The 23694-nt window shown below is 48.9% G+C and overlaps 1 protein-coding gene and 1 long non-coding RNA gene across 4 annotated transcripts in view; one reads left to right on the top strand and one right to left on the bottom strand.

Moving 5' to 3' along the window:
• The window catches only part of GNAO1 (G protein subunit alpha o1), a 116573-nt gene that overhangs the window by 54369 nt on the left and 38510 nt on the right, over nucleotides 1-23694 (bottom strand). For all 3 annotated transcript variants that reach the window (XM_052685317.1, XM_052685315.1, XM_052685316.1), the window contains exon 3: nucleotides 18998-19139. In XM_052685317.1, the coding sequence (XP_052541277.1) occupies nucleotides 18998-19139 (142 nt within the window). The remainder of the gene's footprint in view (nucleotides 1-18997; nucleotides 19140-23694) is intronic.
• On the top strand, nucleotides 15430-22537 carry LOC128081759 (uncharacterized). Its single transcript, XR_008207387.1, has 2 exons — nucleotides 15430-16113; nucleotides 20349-22537. It is a non-coding gene; the product is annotated as an uncharacterized LOC128081759 (long non-coding RNA).

Raw genomic sequence — 23694 nt, 5'->3', positions numbered from 1 at the left:
GCCGTTGGCCTTCCTGGACACTGGGCACACTGCTGGCTCGTGTTCAGCTTGCTGTCAGCCTCCCCAGATCGTTTTCCTCTGCAAAGCTTTCCACTGTGCCCTGACGCAGAACCAATGCACGGGGTTGTTGTGAGCACAGTGTAGCGCTTGGTCTTGTTGGACTTCATCCCTTTGGCCTCAGATCCAGCCTGTCCAGATCCCTCTGTAGGGCCTTCCTACCCTCAGGCAGAACAACACTTCCTCCCAGCTTGGCTTTATCTGCAAACTTATCAATGGTACACTCAAGCCTCTCGTCCAGATGATCAGTAAAGAAATTAAACTGGACTGTTCTCAACCCTGATTCCTGAGGAGGACTGCTCGAGAAATGCATAGTGGTGAAAAGCTGTCTGTTCTGCAGACATCCTGTGCTGACCACAGAGGACAGCCCTATGCAGTTTTATACACGGCCACATCTGATGCAAGAAACACTGGGTGCTTTGCCTGCACAGCTCTTGTGTTCCTGAGGAACGGCAATGCCACATCACTTCGCTTTTGGTCAAGCTCCAGAGAAGCAGTCCTTTTCTTGCTGCTCTGCTCTTGTGATGCTGCTCAGCCCCTTTTTACACCCAAGGGTCAGGTCCTGTCTTGTTTCAACTTAAGTTCAGCTTCATGTATAATTAATATGAATGCTTGCTCCCAGTGCAAGCTGCCGCTCTCAGAGAGGCACCTTTGACCCCTCCTGGCCTTTGCAAAGCAGCATGTACTCACTCTTGTGAAAAATAAAATACGTTTTCCACTGCTCAGCATGCAGAGTTTTGACTGCTGGCAACAGGCTTTCCAATTCAGATATTTCTCACACGTTGCAATGTGGTAAAGCTCTTAAAAACCCAATTTAATTTTGGTCTCATTGCTGATCAGCCCAGTGGGAATTCTGACTTAATCAAACTTTAATGTTTTCCTTGTAAATTTCAGAAAAATCAGTAATTGGTCTGGTAATTGAATTTTCAGATCGTGTATCAAAGGAATAATGTCGTGCACGGGATGAGCAGCAGTCTGCTCCTGGACGCCCAAACATCTGAAATGGAAAATTCTGCAGAATTTAGATAAAGATTTGAGTATATACCGCTGTAGGGCTAAGAATAGAATGCATTGTTTGTATCGTCAAAGGAAGCAGCTGAAAACACAGAGATCTTCAGAGAGTAAAGATGCTCAGACAGTTGTCTGCACACAACTGTGTTCGTGGAACTGAAGTGGAAAGCTACTGACATCCCAGCGCCAGCGCTGCGGTCCCAGCAGATCAGGCTGCATCCCATGCAGACACACGTCGGGCTTCTCCCTGATGGAAGACACACTCAGGGCATCTCCCAGCCCCCAGGTGGACAGGAGGGGTGAGCTGAGGCTGCAGAGATGGTTCAGGCTCCAGCAGATTCATCTCCACCATGCCGAGGTCCCTCTGTGCGTCGCTGGTCCCACGTCTCTGACAGAGGGCTTCACTTCACAGATCCCTCAGTGTTTTCCCACTGAGCTCTTCTCCAGATCTTGTCATCCTCAGAAGCTGACTGCCAGTTATTGGGAAAAATTCAAAACACTCTTTTAATTAAAAATATAACAGAGGCCTCACAGCCGTGATGCGTCTGTTTTTCTCCGCAGTTCACATCCTTTGAGAACTCTGCCCCTCTCTCCTGGGGTTATGGCAGCAACACTCAGTTTCTCCTGTACTTCAGATGACTTCAAGATTACAAACCTTTCCACATGCACAGTAAATGCCTGGTTTTGGTCTTTGCTCAATTTTTCTCTTTTCTCTCAAGTGTGTTTCTTGTCTCTCTACCTTCCTTCCTTGCCTCTCCAGTCCAAGCTGAGCATCTCCAACCCTAGAGAGTATTGAGATAGAGAGGGTCCTGCTTCCTCTCTCAGAGGAGTGAGATGCAGTGAGACTGTATCACATTCAGAGGCAAGGGGCAGGGGCTGCTTCCACCCTGCTGCTGCTGCCCAACCCCTCCAAGGATGCAGCCAGCACTTGCAGAGGTGAGAGCTCAGCCCTCCCATGTATTCAGGTGCAGAGGCAGAGCTGATGTTAATTCAGGCTTCTTTTTCTTTTTTTTTTTTTTATATTGACAGCACTCAGCTTTGCCAGCCCTGTGTCCATCCAGATGCTTGTGTTCCTCCTCTATGGCTTGACAAGCAGAAGTCACAGCAGTTTTTGCAAAACAGATGTGTCAACAGATTTTGGCAGGTGGTTCTCTCCACGTCTCATTTAGACAGTATCAAACTCTGTCACATAAGTGGTATCAAATGTTTTCATTAAGGTAATGACAAAATATTCTCCTTTAATTTCTCCCTTTCATTTTAATTCTCCTCTCACATCCACTCATCAGCTAGCATTGCTACTTGCCGTGCAGCAAAAATGAAGGCACTCAAAGTGTTCTGCTCAGCTTTTCACTGTCGAGAATTCCAGCAGATTCAATTCTCTGTAAATTGTGGATTTTGAGAAAGCTGCATTTTTAGAAAGGAAATTACTTCCAGGGAAATAAGTGAAATTGGATACAATGCACGTGCTGGCATGAGCTGAGCTCCATCCACTCAGGGGAAGGGGAGTTGCTTTTAAATTCATTCGAGTGTGAAAAAAAAATGGCTCTGATTTTTCTTAATGATTAAAACTTTCAAAAACATTACTTTCCTGCCCATCATTCAAAGCAAGTTGATGTCAGACTGTAACAAGAGGGAAAGTTCATCACTGAACAGTGACAGAAGAACACAAAGCAGCTCCTGCAGCTGCAGCGCGCCTTGCTATGGCTGGGCTTCGTGCTGCCCTCAGCCACGTGCAGCCCAATTAGGTTGAAGGTCAGTTATACTGAGATGTGTTCATCTTCAGATCCGTAAATGCCCTTGTTTCTCATAGCTTACTGTTTATTAATAGCTCCTTCTGCTAAGACAAGCAGAAATTATGTGTTAATTGATCCACGAGGCAGCTTTAGCTCGACGGCATGTGTTTGCGTAGCAAGAGAAAAGGACTCACCACAACACTTTCCCATCTACAGCATTTCAAACATGGGACAGGCAATACGAAAGGGCTCTCTATGGTTTAGCAGCCCCCTGTTTCCCCAGAGGGCTGAGGTGCAGGGTCAGGAGGGCTCTAGGAATGCTCAGGTGCCCCACTCCCTGTTGACACTGGGCTTATGGGGAGCAAAGGGGGGGTTGTGTGGGTCTGAGCAGCGCGTGAGGGCACAGCGAGCTCAGCAGCTCCTTTGAGTGAAAAATGCTGATGGAAATGCAGCCCAGGAGGAAGCTCCAACAGGGCTGTGAAAGCTGTTGGCAGCTGGGTGGCTTGGAGGAGATGCTGGAGGATCAGTGGAGGGAAGAGGTGCTCCTAACGATGTGCATAACATCGCACCCGGGCTGCACCAGGCACAGAGCTGTGCTGAGAGCCGCTTCTTCCCCCATGCAGCTCACACAGCACTGATGCTTCTCCAAGTAAATGTCAGGGGAACACACCGCTGTGACAGCCTTTCTTCATACATCCCCGCAGAGCCTGATAACGATGACCTCTCCTAAATTACTGGGCAGCAAAATCCTGGGGAATACCATGGTGTGCATCGCCGCGGGGCACAGCTGCTCCAAGGAGCAAAAGCTGTTTGAGAATCATAGAATCCTAGAATGGCCTGGGTTGAAAAGGACCGCAGTGTTCATCTAGTTCCAAACCCCTGCTATGTGTAGGGTCGCCAACCATCACACCAGGCTGCCCAGAGCCACATCCAGCCTGGCCTCCAGGGATGGGGCGTCCACAGCCTCTCTTGTTCCAGAGAAAATACATGCACCAACCCCAACTTGCTTTCCAGCACCCTTTCAGCTCGTGAGAAGGAATAGAACACTTTTGCAGTGGAAAAACAGATGACCAATGGTTAGCAGAACAGACAGCTGTCTCCTGTACCAGCTCTGACCAGGCAGCAGAAGCAAGACAGCCAGAGAGGGTGGGATTTGGGAATGTGGTCTGTGAGCATCATACAGGCTGGGAAGCAGCCCTGGGCTCACAGAACAGCTGCAGCTAATCCCTGCTGAAAGATGCTGTGAAACATCCAGGCCCAGCCTTACCAGGGAGTTCTTCAAGCAATTGCACAGCCAGCACTGCTCATCTGCTCATCACCTCCTGCACTGATGTTAGAGATGCTGCTGCACCACAAGAGCTTTTGCTCTGAGGACCTGGGGGTGCCAGATGCTGCAGAGCTGAGCAGATGTGGGAGAACTCAGGTTACACCCCTCTCTCTATTAGCTCACACAGTTTGTGTGCTCAAGAGAACAAGCCCTGATAAAATGCTGCAGTTAGGGCTTCTGTTAGAAAATCCATACTCCGCTTTATGAGGCTTCTGACAAGCAGATGAGCAGAATGCAGCAAGGCTCTGAAGCTCCTGATAGCAGCTATTTTCTTTAAGATGGAGCTGCTGATATGCAACCAAGCTAAAAGTTGGAGGGATTGGACAATCTTCTCTCTTTACCTTCAATACCATCTTTCTCTTTTAACCCTCCTGGGACTCTATCTGCATGCAACACACATATTCAAAATATTCATCTGTTTAGATCTGGAGAGGAAAAATGCCCGTTCCATGAGGACTGCTCTCCTCCAGCCAGATGTTTGCCTGGAGGCAGTAAACACCTGCTTGCCTCAAAGCCAGCTCCAACTGCTCCCCTCACACATCACACATCAGTGACGGGGAACTGAACAGCAGACAGACCTCCCCTCAGGGGAAAACCTGTATTTGTTTTCTGGGAAGCAGAAGATGGTTTATACATGTGAGTGGCTGCTAATATTTTCTACTTGTTGATGGCCACAGGAATAGCACCCAGCAGAAATCATGGGCTGAGGCCTCACCCTACAGCATCACAGAATCATAGCATATCCCAAATTGGAAGGGACCCATGAGGATCAACGAGTCCAACTCCTGGCTCCACACAGCACCACCCAAAAATGACACCATCAGCGTCAGCAAAAACCAGCATTGCAGCCATCAGCTGTGCTGCTCTTCGTGCCCTTTCTCAAAGCAGAGGAGGAGAAGGTGACAGCTCTGAGACTACTAAACTAATTTTAAGTCTTAGACACTTCTTGAGAAAGAAACAATTTGTACCACCTTCACAACAAAGGCTTTTGCTGGCTGTGGCTCCACTGCCTGGGAGTTGCAGCAACGTAGGAGGTACTTCTGATGTTAGGGCTCCTGTAACGGAGAGCAGTCATCAGCTCAGGCAGGCAGAAGAGGGAAACCCAGGAAAGTGTGAAATCTAAGCCGTAGTAGTTCTTTATTTATTTGTTCGGGTTCTTAAAGGGGAGAAAGATGGCAAACTATTCTGGAAGCTGGGCCCGTGGGAATTCATATCATAGAATCACTGAGGCTGGAAAAGACCTCAAAGATCATCTGGTCCAATCATTCAACGCCTTCAAATTTGACTTTGAACACCTTTTATTTCTCTTTGCAGCGTGTTTTAACGTTTTTTTTTGTCTGTTTTTTTCTCTCTCTTCTGGGCCACATTAAAAAAAGGGTGGCCAGCAGGGAGAGGGAGGTGATCGTCCCCCTCTGCTCGGCTCTTGTGAGGCCCCATCTGCAGCGCTGCGTCCAGGCCTGGGGCCCCAGCACAGGAAGGACATGGAGCGCTTGGAGCGGGTCCAGAGGAGGCACTGAGATGAGCAGAGGGCTGGAGCTGCTCTGCTGTGAGGAAAGGTTGAGGGAACTGGGCTTGTTTGGCTTGGAGAAGAGAAGGCTGCAGGGAGACCTCATGGTGGCCTTTCAGTGCTTGAAGGGAGCATATGAACAGGAGGGGGAACGGCTGTGTGTGAGGGTGGACAGTGATAGGACAAGGGGGAATGGTTTTAAACTGAGACAGGGGAGGTTTAGGTTGGATATGAGGAGGAAGTTTTTTACCCAGAGGGTGGTGAGGCACTGGAACAGGTTGCCCAAGGAGGCTGTGGATGTCCCATGCCTGCAGGCATTCAAGGCCAGGCTGGATGTGGTGGTTTTGAAGTCCCCATATCAGGATTTGCTGAACTACAAAAGATTGTTGCGATAGTTACGATATGCTGCTATTCCTCTAAAGCCTGTCTTTCAGCAAGGGGAGGCTTGAAGGCTTGGGACTGAGCCACTGGAAGGTGGGACTTATTTTCAACACCAGGAAAGTTCATAGCCCCAAGCTAACCTGAACTCTGCAATTCGGTGTGTGTAAGCACTATATAAAATTCCACGTTGAGACCAGCTTCAGAAACAGAAGAATCCAACATCGTGAGGAATGACTTGGAAGAGGAGCACACAGAAGTAGAGTCTTGACTAAAAGACACGCAGCGTCTTTACAGGGGGAGAAACCCACCCTGCTCGTAGCAGGGGACTTGAAACTAGATGGTCTTTGAGCTCCTTTTCAGCCCAGGCCATTCTATGATTCTATGCTTTAGCAATGGAATGTGCAAATGTTGCGAATTCTTCAGAGGACCTGATGCTGAGAGCTGGACCTGCCAGTTCTTTGTCCGGATGCTCAGAGACTTCAGCATCCAACGTCAGGCAGATGAGCCTGAAATTGATAGCAGTGACCCTGTGGACCACAAGTGTGGAGTGCATGTTGACCACTCCCACAGATAGAAAACCCCGTGGTTTTGGTCTTCCAATCACAATCTGGGAATCACAGAATCATAGAATGTCTTGGCTTGGAAGAGACCTCAGGGATCATCAAGCTCCAAGCCCCTGCCACATCTCCACATCTAATACTGATCTCACAACCAACCTCCATGTCTGATACTTCTAATAGTTCCCAAGCTACGATAGCTGAGGCAAAAATGGAAGGGAAAACATTAAGATCCATGGAGGACAAAAGACAGAGGGATGTATCCAAGAACACAGCAAACCACAGCTGAGCACGGTCTCACTTTTGAATCTTCTCCATATTCTGCTGAAGCTTTTTTCTCCCTGCCAGCTTGGCACAAAACCAAATTAAAACTAGAGGACGTTTTTTGCAATGCAGCTCTTTCTGCCAAACCCATCCCATAGGGTATTACAGGTATCAGCCATGGATACCTAATATAATCAAAGAGATTAAGCACTAGAATGAAACTTGAAGCAAACGCTAGGCAAGCAAAGATTATGGTGGATGGGAATGGCCACTGAATGCTGGGCAGCGTGACATGGCTGACTTCATTGTGAAGGAGAAGGCTGAGAAACCCAGAAGAGAACTATAGGGTGGGTTGGGGAAAGGCAAGCAAATGAAATTCGCTGCCTGCTTATGCACACGCACGCCGTTAGGTGAGAGACTGTCCCCCTCTGTGTGGTTATGGACAGGCTGTCAGCTCACGTCAGGTCACCTTTCTGAGCGCACAGAACCTCTCGTGGTACCTTTTCACACCACACTTATTTTTCCTGTCATTTTTTTGCTACAGTGGTTGCTTCCCCCATGAGCTAAAACTGATGCTTATGATTACGCTTGCAAATGTCAAAGTTCTCCAAGAATCACAACAAAGCCACGTTTACCTGACAAAGTATTGCAGGGGAAAAAAAACAACAATGTGGTTAGGCAAAAATGAATGCAAATAGCTGTTTGCTTGGCGTCATTATCACAAATAAAGAAACATTTGGGGAATTCTTTTATGTGCTGAATATTTCATTCAGTCCTGCAGTGCAGTGACTCCCAAAACCTTTAGTGATCTGAGCTCTGCTTTTGAGGCACTAATTTGCTGTTGCCATGACACTGTTAATGTCTGAATTGCTTTTTTTAACCACTCTTTTCCTTTTTTCATTTTTCTTCCAATCCCTTACAGAAGCATTCTGAAATCGTGAGCATGAGCTGATCTTGTGGATCTGTGCATCCTCACAAACAACAGAACAGCGTTGGTTTTTACCAGCTAGAAGGATGACAGTCCAGATGGATGGATGATTGCAGTCCTGGCAAATGACAGATTTTTAACCAGAGAGAGGACAATGAACAACCCTGACCTGGTCAAAACAGTTTGGGCTTCGGCTGTGGGGGATGAGAGGCAGGGAGCTATTTCATCTGCTGGTATTTTAGCAGTGACATTCTGAAAAAGCATCACTAAACACCAGCCCAGGTGATTTGCAACCCAGCGGGCAAAGATTCCTCTATCTCTGGGCTTTCTCAAGCCAAAGATACACTTCCCATTCAGCAGAAAGGAGAATGGGTCTATAGGCCTCTGGGGCCATTCAGAGTGCAAAGTACCACTTAGAACTTAATAATCCATTATAGCTCTGAGTATTTCCTTGCTCCGTTTTTATAGTTGTATCTGAAAATAAACAGTGTTCTTGGATGGCACCACCAGTGACATCTGAGCATTTCCAGGAACACGCACCATAAAATGTCTGCCCACCTCCAAAAGGAGCAGAGATCGGCATTTCAGATAACAAACAAACGCCTTTGATTTTCCCTCTGTGCCAAGGAACACTGATATTGTCTATGTCTCCTGGGCATTCTTCAGTGTTCCTCATTAGGATGTTATGAAACGTTGCTCTATTTGTTCTGTTGTAAAGCAGTAAAACAAGCCTTGGGGCTGCCTTCAGCCAGCGTGGGACGTGCGAGCGGGCAGCATGCAAGGTGGGCACACAGCACTGCCCAAAGCCTTTTTCACCCACATTGAACCTCTGAATCCAGACAGTGGGCTGGGAGCAGCTCCCTGCAAGTACCAGGGGGCTCTGCAGTCCCACTGTGTTGTCTTTCCCTAGACAAATGCCAAGGAAATGCAGTTTTGTTTTTAATAAACAGTGTTCAAAACACCTAACAGAGCCAGGCTTAAAACATGACAAAACTTTCTACAGCTAATTTTGCCAGGGCATTTTAGCAACTTCGTAGTGTTTGCATGTATTAGGCTTTTAATGAGTCAAACTGGACATATGTGAGCTGCACAAACAAGGTGAGCTGCTGTACGCACAAACTCCATTGCAACACAGCTGCGTCAGCCCACACCTCCTGTGACATTGCACACACATGCACTGGGTGATGCTCAGTCCTGCCTCTGCTCACCTGGTGGGCATTTGCCCCCAGGATCATTCCCTCTACAAAGTACTCTCCAATTTCAAGTGGTGATGACCTATTTCCATTTTTAGAGAGCTGAATGTCAGCCACAAACTTGGATGCAGATTGCTGTGGAGATCTACCAAATATGGGCTCTTGAAAATTCAGGCCTTTTGGATAGGCCTGAAGTGACCGGGATTGCAAAGTCCCTCCTAGCCTGGCAATCACATTCCAAGTTGCCACGCTTTGGGCTAAGTGACCCTTGGCTTTGGACAGAGCTCTGATGGAGTCTTTTAATGCTAGGTTTCCAAATGCCATGTTGGGATGCTTCCACATGAAACTACATCAGCTTCAAGGACAAGTGAAAGCTGCACGTAATTGCTGGCTTCAAACCCTCAAAGAGCTCTCCCTGCGTGATAGAGGTAATGCAAAACATTAAGATCCTCCAATGGAGCAAATTAGAGTGGAGAGAAATAGGACTGTAGTTACACCATCTAATTAGAAAGCACTGTGAATTATACACTTCTTTTGGTTATAAATAGGACAGCTGGATAGACGAACGGAAGGATTCCTCTTGAAATTCAATGATGCAAAAGAGATAGATCAACAGAAATTCAGGGTCCATCTGCCCCTTCTGTCCATCTGTCTGTCCATGCCTTCTGTATTCACCAGGTGTGAGGCAAGCGGAGTCGTTGGGGTTTCCTTCCTGGCAGCTCGCTTTAGGGCAGGGAAAGGAAGCATTTCTGCAGACAAACGCCCTTGAACAGCACATGCTGAATGAGGAACTTCTACTTCTGCTCGTGCTTCAGAGGAAGCGCTGGGAATGGGTGGTGAGCTCAGGTGTGCTGTGGGCTCTGTGCAGCAGCACTGCAGCTCAGCAGTCCCTGTGAGCCATCCGTGGAGACAGAGCCTGCTCCTGGACACAAGCCACCATCAGCAATAAGTCCCTTCTGGGCCGGACAGCTTTAGCCCTGTTTATTTCAGCCTATGAACTTGCAGATGAAAGCAACAGCTATTCCCAGAGCTAGAAGGGTACAGGCAGACCTAACCTTTAGAACCTTTTGCAGTTGCGGAGATGCTACTTTTATCATGCTATTACTTGATATTTCATTTAGCATTCGGCCAAAAGTTGCTGTCCCTTTTTTTCCTGGTTCAAACCCAGCTCTGCTGAGACAGATCCACAGCAGGGCTGTGGGCTCACTTCCCAACCCCAGACACACCACAGTTTCCTACAGAAAAGGGGCTGATGGCGGTGTGCCTGGTTGTACAGCGGATTTGCAAGGGCTGTTGGGGAGCGCATCTGCCTACAGCTGGAATTTAAGCAAAGCAAGCACTCTGAGCTGAGCTCCGCCCTGGGCTCAGTTCTCTTCCTTAAGGGTCACTGAAGGCTCACTGGTGCTGGAACAAATCCCTGAGGGTATCTTGGAGGATTTCAAGGCAATGACAGTGTACAGTGACAGGCTGCCCCTCCCCACCAGCCCTGTTTATTTGCTGCCTGCTTGTCCAATATAAAGTTGATGGCGAAGGAGAAAAGGGGCATGGTGCCACAGCCTGTCCACCGCTTCAGACCTCTGTGCCCTTGGACGGGCTGGGATAAAGGCAGCTGCAATGCATGCTGACAGCAGCATGGCCCCAGGGCAGGGGGCTCATCTGCCCAGAACTTGGGGCACTGCAGCTGAGCACCTTGAGCAGGGAGCTGTGCCTGCATGGACTGCTGCTGGCCAGGATGCTCATGTACCAGGGCCAATGCACCATACAGCTCTGCTGATGAGAAGAGGGGAGCGAGGAAAAGGGGTCAGTCCAAGGGAGGGGTGACTCAGCGTGGCAAAATGCCTGTGCCTTCAGCAGCCCACAGCTGCAAAATGAGCGGAGGTGTAGTCTGGGCCTGGCTCCTCTTGGTTTCTGAAACCTCGTGGCCCAGAGCCCATCTCAGCTTTTGGCCTGAATGCTGAAGTGCTCGGGCTGTGAGACAGGCTGTGAGCAGCACAGCTTGGGGCTGCAGGCTGGGGGTGTCATGTGAGCACACTTTCTGCCTCGATAGCCAGCAAGGAATACAAGATCCTCCTCTCTTGGCCCACAGTGACCCAAAGAACTGAGCCACAGAGCTCTGAAGAACCCAGCATGCTGCCATGAGCCATCCTGCAGCCTTCGCCATCCTGCATCCTTCCCCAAGGTTTTGTTCTCAGAGTGGCAGCAGAGGAAACGAGGATTTCTGCCCATTCACTCATCACAAGACGAGCCTGCACTTGGCTTACGACCCACTGTCATGGTGAATGTGGTCTTTTGAGTCTGCGTACAGCTTCTGCCTCTGGAGCACATGGAATGAAGCAGCCTGCAGTTGTGTCACTGCAGCACCCTTGAGCAGCAGACTGGCAGTTCACTGTTAAAGGTGCTCACGGGTAGGAGCCAGCAAGGAAGCCACCCAAAAAAAACAAGAAGGCAGTGATGCAGAGCTGGGACTTGCTGATAAACCTGTGTGTCCTGGGGGGGTCATCTCTAAAATCTAAGGGATTCAAGCAAGGGCAGCAGCCACCAGAAAAGGAACACTGTAGCTGCTATTCAACTATACGCTGAAGATGAGACCAGAGCACAGAACATGTTAATCCAGCAGTGCCAATGGAGAATTTGCTGTATGAATAGTGATTACTGAAACTGAAATTCAGAGAGGAAAACCTAGCCTAAAATTCCCCTGTTTCTGGCATCCACAGAAATGTCAGACTGCGCCTCCAGGCAGGTTGCGTTGCCAAAACCTGCGCTGCCTAAGAGAAAAAAAGTACACAGATGTGATGAAAGGAAGAAGGGAGGAATGGAGATGAAACCTGGTTCTCTCTTGGAAGAGAACAATTCATAACTTCACAGGATGATATCAAACTTGCTGGACTACAGGGATCTCTTCCTGCTAAGAAGTATGTTCCACTGGTGCCTGGAATATTGTCTACCAGCTCTAAAAGCTCTCATTACTTCAAATAAAAACTCAATAAAACTGGCAAGTGGAGCATTCTCCTGGACTCAGAAGATGCTCCCTGCTTCCCATTGCTGTCTCTGGCTGTGAGGCTTGGATGACCACAAGGCTGGGCTGTTCTGGGGCAGCCTAACCCAACAGGGATGGAGGAAAGAAGGTTCAGAGGAGACCTTTCCACTCTCTCCCAGAAGGGAAGTTGTAGAGAGATGAGGGTCAGCCGCAGCCCCCAGGTAACAGAGATAGGGTGAGAGGTAATGGTCAAGTTGCACCAGGGGAGGTTCAGGTTGGATAACGGGAAAAATTCTTCTCCAAAAGAGCAGTGAGGCAGTGGCACAGCTGCCCAGGGAGGTGGGGGAGTCCCTGTCCCTAGGGGTGTTCCAGAATTGTGGGGATGTGGCACTGATGGGTGCAGTCAGTGGGCATGGAGGGGGTGGGCTGGGGTCAGATTTGGGGGCCTTAGAGTTCTTTTCCAACCTTTATGATTCGATGGTTCTATGGAACAGAGATTCCTACCACCATGAGAAATGTCCAGTGCAGCAGGAAGGAGGAAACCTGCCCAAAGCTGGCAGGCATGATCTTCCCTGGACATAGTGCCAGCATCACCCCTGGTGGTGGGGCTGGGGTGGGATGGGGACCATGGCACAAAGGGGCAGGGAGTCCTCAGCTGTTACCCATGCACACAACACTGATTAACAGCCCAACACAACCCGTGTGCAGGTCATTACCTCCTCAGGCTCATATTGTGACTCCGGGAGCTCAGCAGGAGCTCAGGAGACAGATGGGCATGGTGCCCAGGAGGACCGCAGGAGGCACCAGTGCTGCCCCAGTCCTGCTGCAGGCTTTCCTCTCTCCCTCCCTCCCAACCCTGTGCTGCTGGGAAGCCGCAGGCTGCTCCAGAGCAGAACCCACACTGTCCCTTGCTGCAACACTGAGTAAACACCCAATGGCAGAGCCAAAGGAGGGATCCTTTCCCAAGACATTTGTTTGATGCTTTTTCCCTAGTTACACGCCAGAGATCTGTTAAAGGCCAGGGATGCCCTGTATAAATGTTTTCGTTTTACATCTGGAGACATTCAAATAATAGGAACATCATGGAAGGCATTCGGAAAACAAATATTTCGAATGGTACTCTAAAAGCGGTGAGTAAGCAGTGTGACTCAGCAGCGCTTTCCAATGCTTCCCCAAAGAGATGGAAATAAATCCACTTAATAACTGACATATATTGGAAATGTGCTGAGTCGTTTGTCGCTATCTGCAGCCCTGCTGGGAGAAATGACTTGCAGACGTACCTGCGCAGGGCACCCGCACCACATGCAGCTGAATTCAGCCCAAAGACTGGGAGGGGGGACTTTCTGGGAGCAGTTCAGTGCCTTGCCAGCCGCAGAGCTGGGAACAAGCAAGCATCTTCAGATCTTCTGCTGCACTGTGTGTTTAACCCCAGCCCATGGAGCCCCTGGGCAGGCAGCGGGGCCATGCTCACCCCCTGGAGCTCTGCTCCTGCTGTGCTCCTGTGACAGAGCTCTCTCAATGATCAGTTTTGTGCTGTCCCACCAGGGCCTCTGCAGAAGCTCTCGCGGAAGTCGCCTTCCAGCAGCACCATGTGGCACAGAAGCAGCACCGCGCTGTCATTAACGCAGCACTGGTGTCACAGCCCAAGGCCCCTCGCACCCTCGTGCTTCCCTGTCACAGTCCCATTGGCAGCACTAGCTGCAGATGCATTTGAACAACAAATTGCACAACAGCAGCCCTCCTTCCAAAGGAAGAGGTGGCGTGTTGCTTTTTTTTCCTCCTTTTCAAACTAAAAATACTCCCTGCATCATCCAAAAAGCAGAATCAAATGCAGAGACCTCTTGGTGAAAAGAAAGAGCCTGCAAGCCAGGAACCGGACAAATCTCCCTGCAGCACAGGTTCTACATTTTCACAGTGGGTAAGGATGTTGCACAGCGCTGGAGATGTGGGGATGATAGAAACACAGAATTGTTAAGGCTGGAAAATGCCTCTACGATCACCTAACCCAATCCCACCCCACCCCACCATGTCCCTCAGTGCCACCTCTCCACAGCTCTTGAACACCTCCAGGGATGGTGAATCCCCCACCTCCCTGGGCAGCTGTGCCACTGCCTCACTCATCTGGAGAAGAAATATTTCCTAATATCCCACCTGAATCTCCCCTGCTGCAACTTGAGGCCATTACCTCTTGTTCTACCACATCCATTGGATGGCTGGTGTTCTTTGTCACCCTGAAACCAAGCCTAAAATAGCAACTGAAAGCAGAAAGACCAAAAAAAACACAACCCATCTCTGAAGACAAGTGAGCACCTGAAGATAGTGCTGGCCACCAGACAAACATCAAACAAGGAGCCCAGAGTACCTGAGTGTATCCTGGTGGCAATACCCATAACTTACAAGCCTATTTGGGTATTTCCTATTTTCGCTCCCCACTTTTCCCTCCCTGTTTTCACTGCCCACATTTTAACTCCTCTGGGGCTGGATGGCCCTGCAGGAGAGGCCCCCCAGCCCCTGAATGCACAGACAGGAGTGGAACAGCATTCTATATCTGAACCTGATCTGATCAGAGATCCTTTTCCTGACATCTGTGCCCACTGCTTTGTCCCTCCAGTATTTCCCTGTGTCTCTCTGGGAAGACTCAGGCACCATCCTCTTAAAAACCCTCTCTAGGTGGTGAAAGATGTGATTAGATTCAATATAAATCTTGATGCTGAGGCTAAATGACTGTGGTCTTCCTATCATCATTACCCTGAGACATTACTTACCCTCCTTTTCTTCAAAAGAAAATTAAAATTAAAAAAGACTGATGTTAATTAATGGCATCTACTCTGGTCACTGGTATCATTGTGTGGGCTGTAAGGCTGATCTCAGAACTGGGAGAAGTGTCAGCAATGTTCTGTGCCTGACTGGTGCCAAGCATTCACCAACAAGGCAGATGCGAATGGCATTTTGAGGTGTGATTGCACCAGCCCTCCTCATCTGGCTCACTTCAGGTGCTGAAGGGTATCCAAATACTTCTTTTTTTTCCTCAAGAAATGTGTTATTTAGGCTCTGCTTTCTGAGTGCTCCGTGTTTGGCAGAGGGGCTGACCATCCATCACCCCTTGCTGCTGCCGCTCACTAACACCAGCCCACAGCTCCACAGAGACTCCAAAAAGCAGCTCAATGCTCACTTCTGAGTGAGGGTGAACACACTGCAATGCCAACACAACAGCTCTCATCCCAAAACAGGACCAGCGTGTGAAACATCAGCACAGAGTGCTTGGCAAGGTGGCACGGCCCCAGCTCAGCACCCACCCTCCCCTGCCTCCTTTCAGCTCTATTGCAAAAGGGCTTTTTTACAGGAATTTCAACCAAAAACGCATTCGCTAGGCCACCCTGGGGAAGTAAAGGGGGAAGGAAGCTCTGGATCTTTGAGCTCACATGATGCTTGATAGGGTTCTGCTGGAAGAAAGGCAGGTTGGATCCACCTCTGGGGATGGAGGATTTGGTGCAATCAGTCACTCACTGCACTGTTGTTCCACTTTCTAGGCTGTTTCTACCTGAGTCCCCATCTCTTCTCTTTCTACTGAGTGGGTATCAGCCCCCTTCTTCACAAACCCGGGACCTCCTCCTGCTTTCCAGCACCATTACATGTCCGTAGCAGACCGGGATCCTGACTGTCAGTTACAGCTACTACTGCTGCCCTATAAATAGTCAAAACGCAGGCGGTGCCAGCTCCCAGATCACATTTTAACCTTAAACGAATTGCCAGTTTTCTGCTGTAATTACCCAGGTTGGAAAGGAGTACAGACCTACAAACTTATTCTGAGTAAACTCTGCACGAAGGCTTGGCAGCTCCAGCTCTACAGCCTTTTTTAAATGGAAGGCTCTTCCAAGCCAAATTCTGTCTGCGGGAGCAACCCGTGATAGCCTTGATAGAAGGTTATTTTGTCTCCGGTCTAAATGCTACCTATATTAGTAGTATGACTATGGGAAAACAGCCCCTGCTTCTGGGGCCATTGCTCTTGCTGTGCAAAGATCGTCTTTCTCTGCTGTTATTTTACTGGGATCACTGACCAAGGCAAGATCTTGTGCGTTCAGGGACTCGAGGGACTGCAAGGTGACAAAGGAGGAAAATATGTTCATGGGACACGGAAGAGGCAGCTTTCAGGAAACAGAGCCTCCAGCAGAACTCGTGTGAGGCTCCCTGAGTTCTTTGTGCCCTCTCTTGCCCCCCACCCTTACTTTCCAGCAGCACATGGGCCACTCCAGGCAACAGCACGCCTTTCTGAGCAAGCCAACATCTCCCCGGCAACAGGGCAGGCTGTGGAAATAGCACGGGATTTCCTTTTTGCTTGGCTTTTCCCACCTCTTGTAAAATGTCCTGCCTTTGTGCGTCTTCTCTGCCCAAAAATGTGAATGATGGTAACCGCAGTGCGCCTCAGGGAGGGGCAAGAAAGCTGGCTCTGCTCTTAATGGGAGAGACCGGCGGGTCTTTGCATCTGACAAGGAGAGAAAGGCTGAAAGAGGAGCAGGTCTTATGAGAGAGGGTCTCTCCCACACACTGCTTTGTTCCTATGGGGAGGCAGCAGCGGCTGCACAGCATCCTCAGTCCTTCTGGTGAGGGAGGGAAGAGGAGGGCAGCCCCAAAAGTCACCTGAAAGAGAACATCTTCTTGCGAGCAAGGACCAGCCTAACAGTGAGATCCTGCACAGCTCTGCACCCAACCTGCAGGCAGGCCCTTATCAGCAGAGTGGGTCAGCGAGACTTTTTTGTGGTTGGTTTTGTCTTTTCAGCTCCTGCTTCCTATTTTGGTCACTGTGTGGCTGACTGAAGCAAGGAGGTTTAGCCCAGATTTTCCCCCAGCCTTGCACTCCCTCTAGACTAAATACCAGAGGGATAATTAAGGGCAGCAGAACAAGGAGATGTGTAAGAGAGGGCTTGGTTACTTTTCCTCAATAGCAAAAGCACAGAGCATCCAATTCACATCTATTACAGAGGGGAGAGTGAGGCTGTTTTTCACCTGGATCTGAGCATGGTCTGGGTAACACTGTGAGGGAATAAGGGGGAGATGCATCTCCCCTGAAGTCTGGTGGGCTTTGTAGGAGCCAGACAGTCCCCGGCCCCATGTCCTTTCCTGCCTTGCTCCAAGTCACCTGGGAGCAGCCCCAGCCCCTGCTCCCCTTGGCCAGGTCTGTTTTCCTGGAGGCTTAAGTGATGAGTAGGGAAAATCCCTCACAAAAAGATTTGCATCGGAAACCCTTGGCTGCGGAATGACTTTTAAAATAGAAAAGCTTTGCTTGAAAAGGGATGAACTGTGCAGCATAATGCTCAACAAATCGCCTGTTTAATGGCCTCTACAGCAGCTGTGTATTAATAACAAAAGTGGGGTAGCAGAAGCCATGAGATTAAAATAAATAGTATTTGCTGCTAATACCAGCAACTTTCTGTGGAGGTTGACTAAAAGAAAGGAGCAAGTGGAAGACCATGGCAGGCAGGCTTGGCTTCTCTGCTCTCCTTTGTATTATGTCTACAAAAGGAGAAGATACTCCAAATCTTTTCCATAGGAACATGAATGGACATGACATTCCATGCAGCCCAGTGCCCTTCCCCTCATTCTGGCATTCTGATAACAGCTCTCCCCATCTGTGCCCCCTGTTTTGCAAGCCTGGCACTCGGGCAGTGCTAAATTCCCCCCCCCAAGAATTAGGATTTCAGGCATTAAACAGGGAAAAGAGAATTAACAATTTAAAGCTGTCTGCCACAGACTGTTTATCAGACATGGGGAATGATTTGTTTCTGTTTTCCTGGACATAGGTTTTCACTGAGGCAAGATACGTTGCCTTGCTGAGAGCTGAGTCACTGAGTAATCAACAGATTAATGTAGTCAGTTTGAAAGCCGTCAGCATTAGTTCTCGGCAAGCGCACAAGAACTCCATTATTGTATCATTGCTGCGTTTGGGACGAAGGAGCCTCCAGGATTTAGGGTTCCTGTGGGAAAGATCCCTCAGTGCAAAGAAATCAAAACACCCCTTTGCGACTGGGAGACATAAGGCACCTCTTCATACAGCAGCACCACAGCAGGATTTTGGCATCCCTTCCAGCAAATGCTTTTATTATCAACTCTTAGATAAGGAGTTTGAGGTATGTAATACATCTGTCATTTGATAGCTTCCTAAAAATAGCCACGATAAACTCAGTGGCATACAGGACTTTGCCCTTAACAGGTCTTGAAACTGAAATGGTTATATTTCCAGTGAAAGCAAGTAGCGTTGCTTTCTGCAAAAAGACTGATCTTGACTTCTCTAGTGCCTTGTGAGTTTGCTTTGATCTAGAAATGCAGGAAGGAAAGGCAAAGGATAGCACAGGCAGCTGGTAAAGGAGACTGTTTAAAAATAGGGAGCTAGTTAAAACAACAGAGGAGCAACGGGGAAAGGTCTGGCCTGCTTAGGTGCGTGGCCTCACAAGGCTGCCAGACATCAAACTGTTATTCTGATGGACTTATATGAACACTGCTACCTAAGATCCTGCCTGTAAAAGCCTCAGTGAAGTAACAGATCATCCTGTTTGCATGCAAGATTGCTGTTTGGACACGCTTGAATGGCAGAGATGTGAGTAAAAGTCAGTCAAGTCCCTGCTAAGTGCAGTTCATTCTAAAAGCCTTCCTATATTAGCAGCTGGTGGAAGGGATTTGAAGAGCAGCAGGACTTCTCCCTGAGACATTCCCACACACGCCCTGTGCACAGACAGCAGACAGGACACATCTTCTCTCTCTTTCCTCAGATCTATCAGTACCTGTCACTTCACTGCCCTTAGATGAACAGAATTATTTTTCATGTGGCCTGGCCGGCGCCAGGTTGTTGTGACACTTCCTACCTTAGCTGTTACATCACGTGTAATTGCACCTATGCACCTATTTCTTAAAAAACTCCATGCAATGGGCATGTAACAATAATGTAAACATTTCCCCTCACTTCTTTTCCCCCCGAAGACATTCAGATTGTGCAGACATGTTTTGTTTGTGCTGAGGAGTGTCCCAGTTCTCAGCTCTTTGTACCAAGAAGTGGAGATTTTAACTCACCCTTCGTTCCTTGTCACCGTATTCGATGCCCAAGGTATCCATGGCACGTACAATAGCTGCCAGAGACTGTATAGTGTTGCTGTAGACCACTGGCTTGTACTGCTTCACGTCTTCTCCAGAGAAGCCATCCTCATGGATGATCCTGAAGAGAAAGTAGAGAGGACAAAAACCTATTGAGAATGTCATTCAGTGGGGGAGACACTGAAAACAGAACTGCGCTCATCTGAAGAGCACATCTGGCAGCTTGATTCACTTAATTTAGTCATCATTTCTTTTCAAACTCTTCTGGCTGCTTACCACTAATGCATCTGAGCCCAGTGCCTGCAATTAACATCCCTTCTGCTCTCTGTCAAGGTCTCATGTAGGGCCGGTGCAGGCTGTCCCTGCACCCAGCAGTACCATGAGTGCTGGACCTCACCTCCTGCTTGCACATGGAGGCTTCCAGGTCCTACCTTATCTTTTCTGACAAGGCCTATGGAAGTATATTCCCTGCTTACAACGACCAACAGATCAGGTCTTAACTACTGAGAAAAAAAAAAAAAAGACAGAAAACTATTTTTTGTCTAGTCCTTTTCATAGCAACTCCCGGGTGCCTTCCAAAAGGAGTGGGTCAAAATCCCCCTCTGTGCATTTATCCATGCCACAGCCATGGATAAATGTATCACCTGACATCTTCACAGGCCTTCATGCCTTCCCAGGCAGTGCTGGGAGCTCTGCAGCCTGGAGGCACGTTATGTGTCCCTCAGGAAGCACTGCAGGACTGAAGCCCACGTCCTGCAGCTCCGTGCGTTGGATGCTCCGTCAGTCTGTCAGTGCTGTCAGAACCAGCTGATGGGCTGAGTCCCTGCAGCCTGGCTGGACCTGCTGCCAGGATCACTTCCCCTGTGCAAAATGCGCTAAGCAGCTGCCTGAGTTCAGGCAAGATGAATTGGAAATGAGATTATGAGACGTGTGCCATTATAGGCTGGGTCCTATCTGTAGACACACAGCTGGCCTGCTGGACACAGGAAACACATCCCTGTGTTTTGTAGCATGACATTGCCATGGGCAGGGTGGAAGATTGGTGCCTCATCTCTACAACTCAGGGACTAAGCCAGGGCGTGCCCAGAGAATGGCTCGAGTTCACAGAGCTAATTGTGCTTGACAGCAATTCTTCCCAGTGAAGACATAAGTTATGATCCTGTCTCTTAGATATTAGCAGAGAGGATGATCTGCTTAGCCAAAATGAAGTTCTTCCTTTCTCATCTGCAGATCTCACTGGACAACGTACAGTCCTTCAGTAACGGATACGTTCACTAATAGAACCCAGCATCCTGTCTATAATGCGACTCTTCTTTCTTTTTTTTTCTAGATCACATACACAAACAGAGGTTTTGACCAGAGCTGGCATCTCCCCTAGGGAGAAGAAGAGCAAGCAAGGATCATATGCAAGAGTGCAATAGATACAGTGCTGGGATGGCATGAAGAGCAGAGCTGGATGCCAGCCTCGTGTTATTAACAGATGACTACATGAAGAACAAGGCTGATACAAGCACAACGACAGCTACTTGCCATGATGTGAACCTCACCGAAAGGCATTCTAACACCAGTGACCAACCCCCTGCTTTCCCACCATGGCACTGACCCTAACAGACTGAGGGCCCTCAGTGCTCCTCGCTCTCCATGCTCTCCAGACCTTTCCCCATCTCACAGCCCTCCTTGGACGCTCTCTAACAGCTTCTGGGAATGTCTGCTTTGCCAAAAGTTGCAGTCAAGCCTGAAGAGTTATGACTGGCACAAAGCACAGGGTCTGCACCAGCCCCACCGGAGTTCGGTAGAGCCCCTGCTCCTCTGTGAGCTCTGCATAGGAGGGACCCTGTGGGTATTCAGAAAAAGCACCAGCAGAGATAATTCACTCCTTGTGTTTGGCTGTTTTGGGGTGGGATTCTGGGGTACGGAGGGCAGAATGTTGGCTCTGGGCAACTCAGAAAAGGCCTCGTGCCGTGAAGTTGCTGCCCAACGCTTCCACATCTAAACACCCTGTGTTTCTAAGTGCTCCATGTTTCCCAATTCCCTGCCACATCACAGGGCTCCCTGCTCTCAGGAGGCAGAACCAAGCAGTGCAGAGCGGCTCTGGTATCCCTCAGTGAACATCCTGCTGACGGGGCAACGCGTTCAAAGCACGGGCATAAAAACATTGCTTTGAAACGGGGCATAAAAGAACACGGAGGAAAAAAACTCGATTGTTCCTCTGTGAAATTTCTCTGGGAAGGCAGCCACGACGACTAAAAGCAGCGCAGCTGATGCCAGTATTGAAGTTCTGCCGTAGGAAGTACCTACGGATTAATCAATCATGCAGTGAGCACATTACCTAAGATTGGAGCGAGCGAATCCCCACTGACTAGTGCTGTTCCAAAGACTACTAGGACACTGTGAACTGGTTTATTGTCCTATATGCTCTTAGCAAATGTTTTTCTTCTTGCTTGCCTCGGTGAGTCGATCGCTGGGCTCCTCTGGCGGCTTTTCCAATGGTTCTTTGGGAACGTTCTCGCTGTCGCTCAACTGCTTGGGATTTACCTTTCTGCAGAACTGTGCCTTACTGCCTATGGGACCACCCTGGGGAGGTACACTGTTAGGGAGAGGCTTAATCCACACTGGCACAGGCTGCCCAAGGAGGCTGTGGATGCCCCATCCCTGCAGGCATTCGAGGCCAGGCTGGATGTGGCTCTGGGCAGCCTGGGCTGCTGGTTGGCGACCTGCACACAGCAGGGGGTTGGGATCAGATGATCACTGTGGTCCTTTTCAACCCAGGCCATTTTATGGTTCTATGATTCTATAATTCTATGAATCCAGCTTGTGTGCTTCAGCATGCAAGCAGCAATGGGTGTTGGATACTGTGACCACAAAAAATGCAAAGGAACTAACAGAAAAGAGCAGGGCAGTATGACTGTCAAGTTGTTAAAGGTTCAGGCAGGGTGGGCCAGTCCTTAAGCAACTTGCAAATTAGCAGGAACTGAGGATTTTCAGCACTAAAAATGTGAATTCTCTGTTTTCTAAATGGCTAGTATATTTTTCTGTGTCTGAAATACAAAGGAAGCTGCTGTAGGGAGGCTCCTTTCTGCCACATGAGAGCCTGTTCTTCCCAGGGCAGAGAAAGGAAAAGGATTTAAGAGGATCCCAGGGGTTGCTGTGGGGGGGAGACAACGATGTAATTTTTGAAAGCGATTCTAAGCAATTAAAAAGCCATTTCATTCACCAAGTGATTAATGAAACAGCATGTGCTGAATGGAATGGTGCGAGACAACTGAATCAACCTGTCTAATGTACCTATCAATGCCTACTTCCTATCCATCAGCCACTGACATAAAGTCCATATGTTTGCACATTATATTGTCATACTCATTTTAGGATGCCATTAACAGACAGGTATTTGCTGGGGAGAAGGGCTCCACTGCAGAGCAGATCTTCTGCCACCCCACGGCAAGTCATTAATCCTGAAGAAGCGCCCAGTGCCTCAGTGATTATTGCTTAATTGCAAAATAAATGAAATACTTGGAAACAGGGGTTGCATCTTGCATAGAGAATCGCCTTGGCTTCCATTCAACAAAGCACTCACGCGCCTTCAGCCTCTCACCAAAAAATGGACGTATTAAAGAAGCAAAGCCCTAGATCACTTCGCTGCATGTCTCTGCTGACATGTGGCGACCCAGCAGCTGGGAAAGGGCAGCTCTGGATGGAGCACACAGTCCCTCCAGCACAGCAGGGCTGCATCTCGAGCTGAGGAATGATCCAAGCCAGAATTCAGTTCACCCAGGTCAGTCCTGAGGGAACATTTGTCCATCTGGAGCACCTCTCCTACGAAGAAAGGCTGAGGGAACTGGGCTTGCTTGGCTTTAAGAAGACAAGGCTGCAGGGAGATCTCATTGCGGCCTTCCAATCCTTGAAGGGAGCCTATAAACAGGAGGGGGAATGGCTGTTTGTGAGGGTGGGTAGTGATAGGGCGAGGGAGAAGGGTTTTAAAGTGAGACAGGGGAGGTTTAGGTTGGATATGAGGAGGAAGTTTTTCACCCAGAGGGTGGTGAGGCACTGGAACAGGCTGCCCAAGGAGGCTGTGGATGCCCCATCCCTGCAGGCATTCGAGGCCAGGCTGGATGTGGCTCTGGGCAGCCTGGGCTGCTGGTTGGTGACCTGCACACAGCAGGGGGTTGGAGCTGGATGAGCATTGTGCTCCTTTGCAACCCTTTTCATTCTATGTTCTATGATTCCATGATTCTATGAACTATTCCTGTCCCACTCCCTACCAAAATAGGAAATGAGATCAGTTTAATGTGCCTCATTTTTGAATAATCCATGCAGGATGTCAATCATCCGTCCTTTTATTTCCTAGGTGCTTACAAACTGATTGCAGTTCAATTCCCTTGGAAGCTTCTAGAAGTTGACCAAACTTTAACCTCTTTTACTCCTCTTTTCTTCCTCTATATTTAAGGAAGACAGACACCACGTCTACACCTTTTTCCCGTCTCACAGTACCTGTCCTCCAAGGGCTCTCAAGGAGAAGTAGATATGTACCAGGTATGGAGCACGGAGCTCCTGAAAGCTGGTTTGTGTGCAGGCTGTTCCTCCTGTCACAGCCCTGCCGCATCTCCTGGACTTTGTAACTGCTCCAAAACCTCAAGCAAAAACTGCTGAAATGCTTCCTGCTGACTTCCTGCTTGTGT

This window comes from Tympanuchus pallidicinctus, unplaced genomic scaffold (genome assembly GCF_026119805.1).
Source record: "Tympanuchus pallidicinctus isolate F22 unplaced genomic scaffold, pur_lepc_1.0 scaffold22, whole genome shotgun sequence".
NCBI lineage: Eukaryota > Metazoa > Chordata > Aves > Galliformes > Phasianidae > Tympanuchus > Tympanuchus pallidicinctus.
This window is presented reverse-complemented; position numbering and strand designations above follow the sequence as displayed.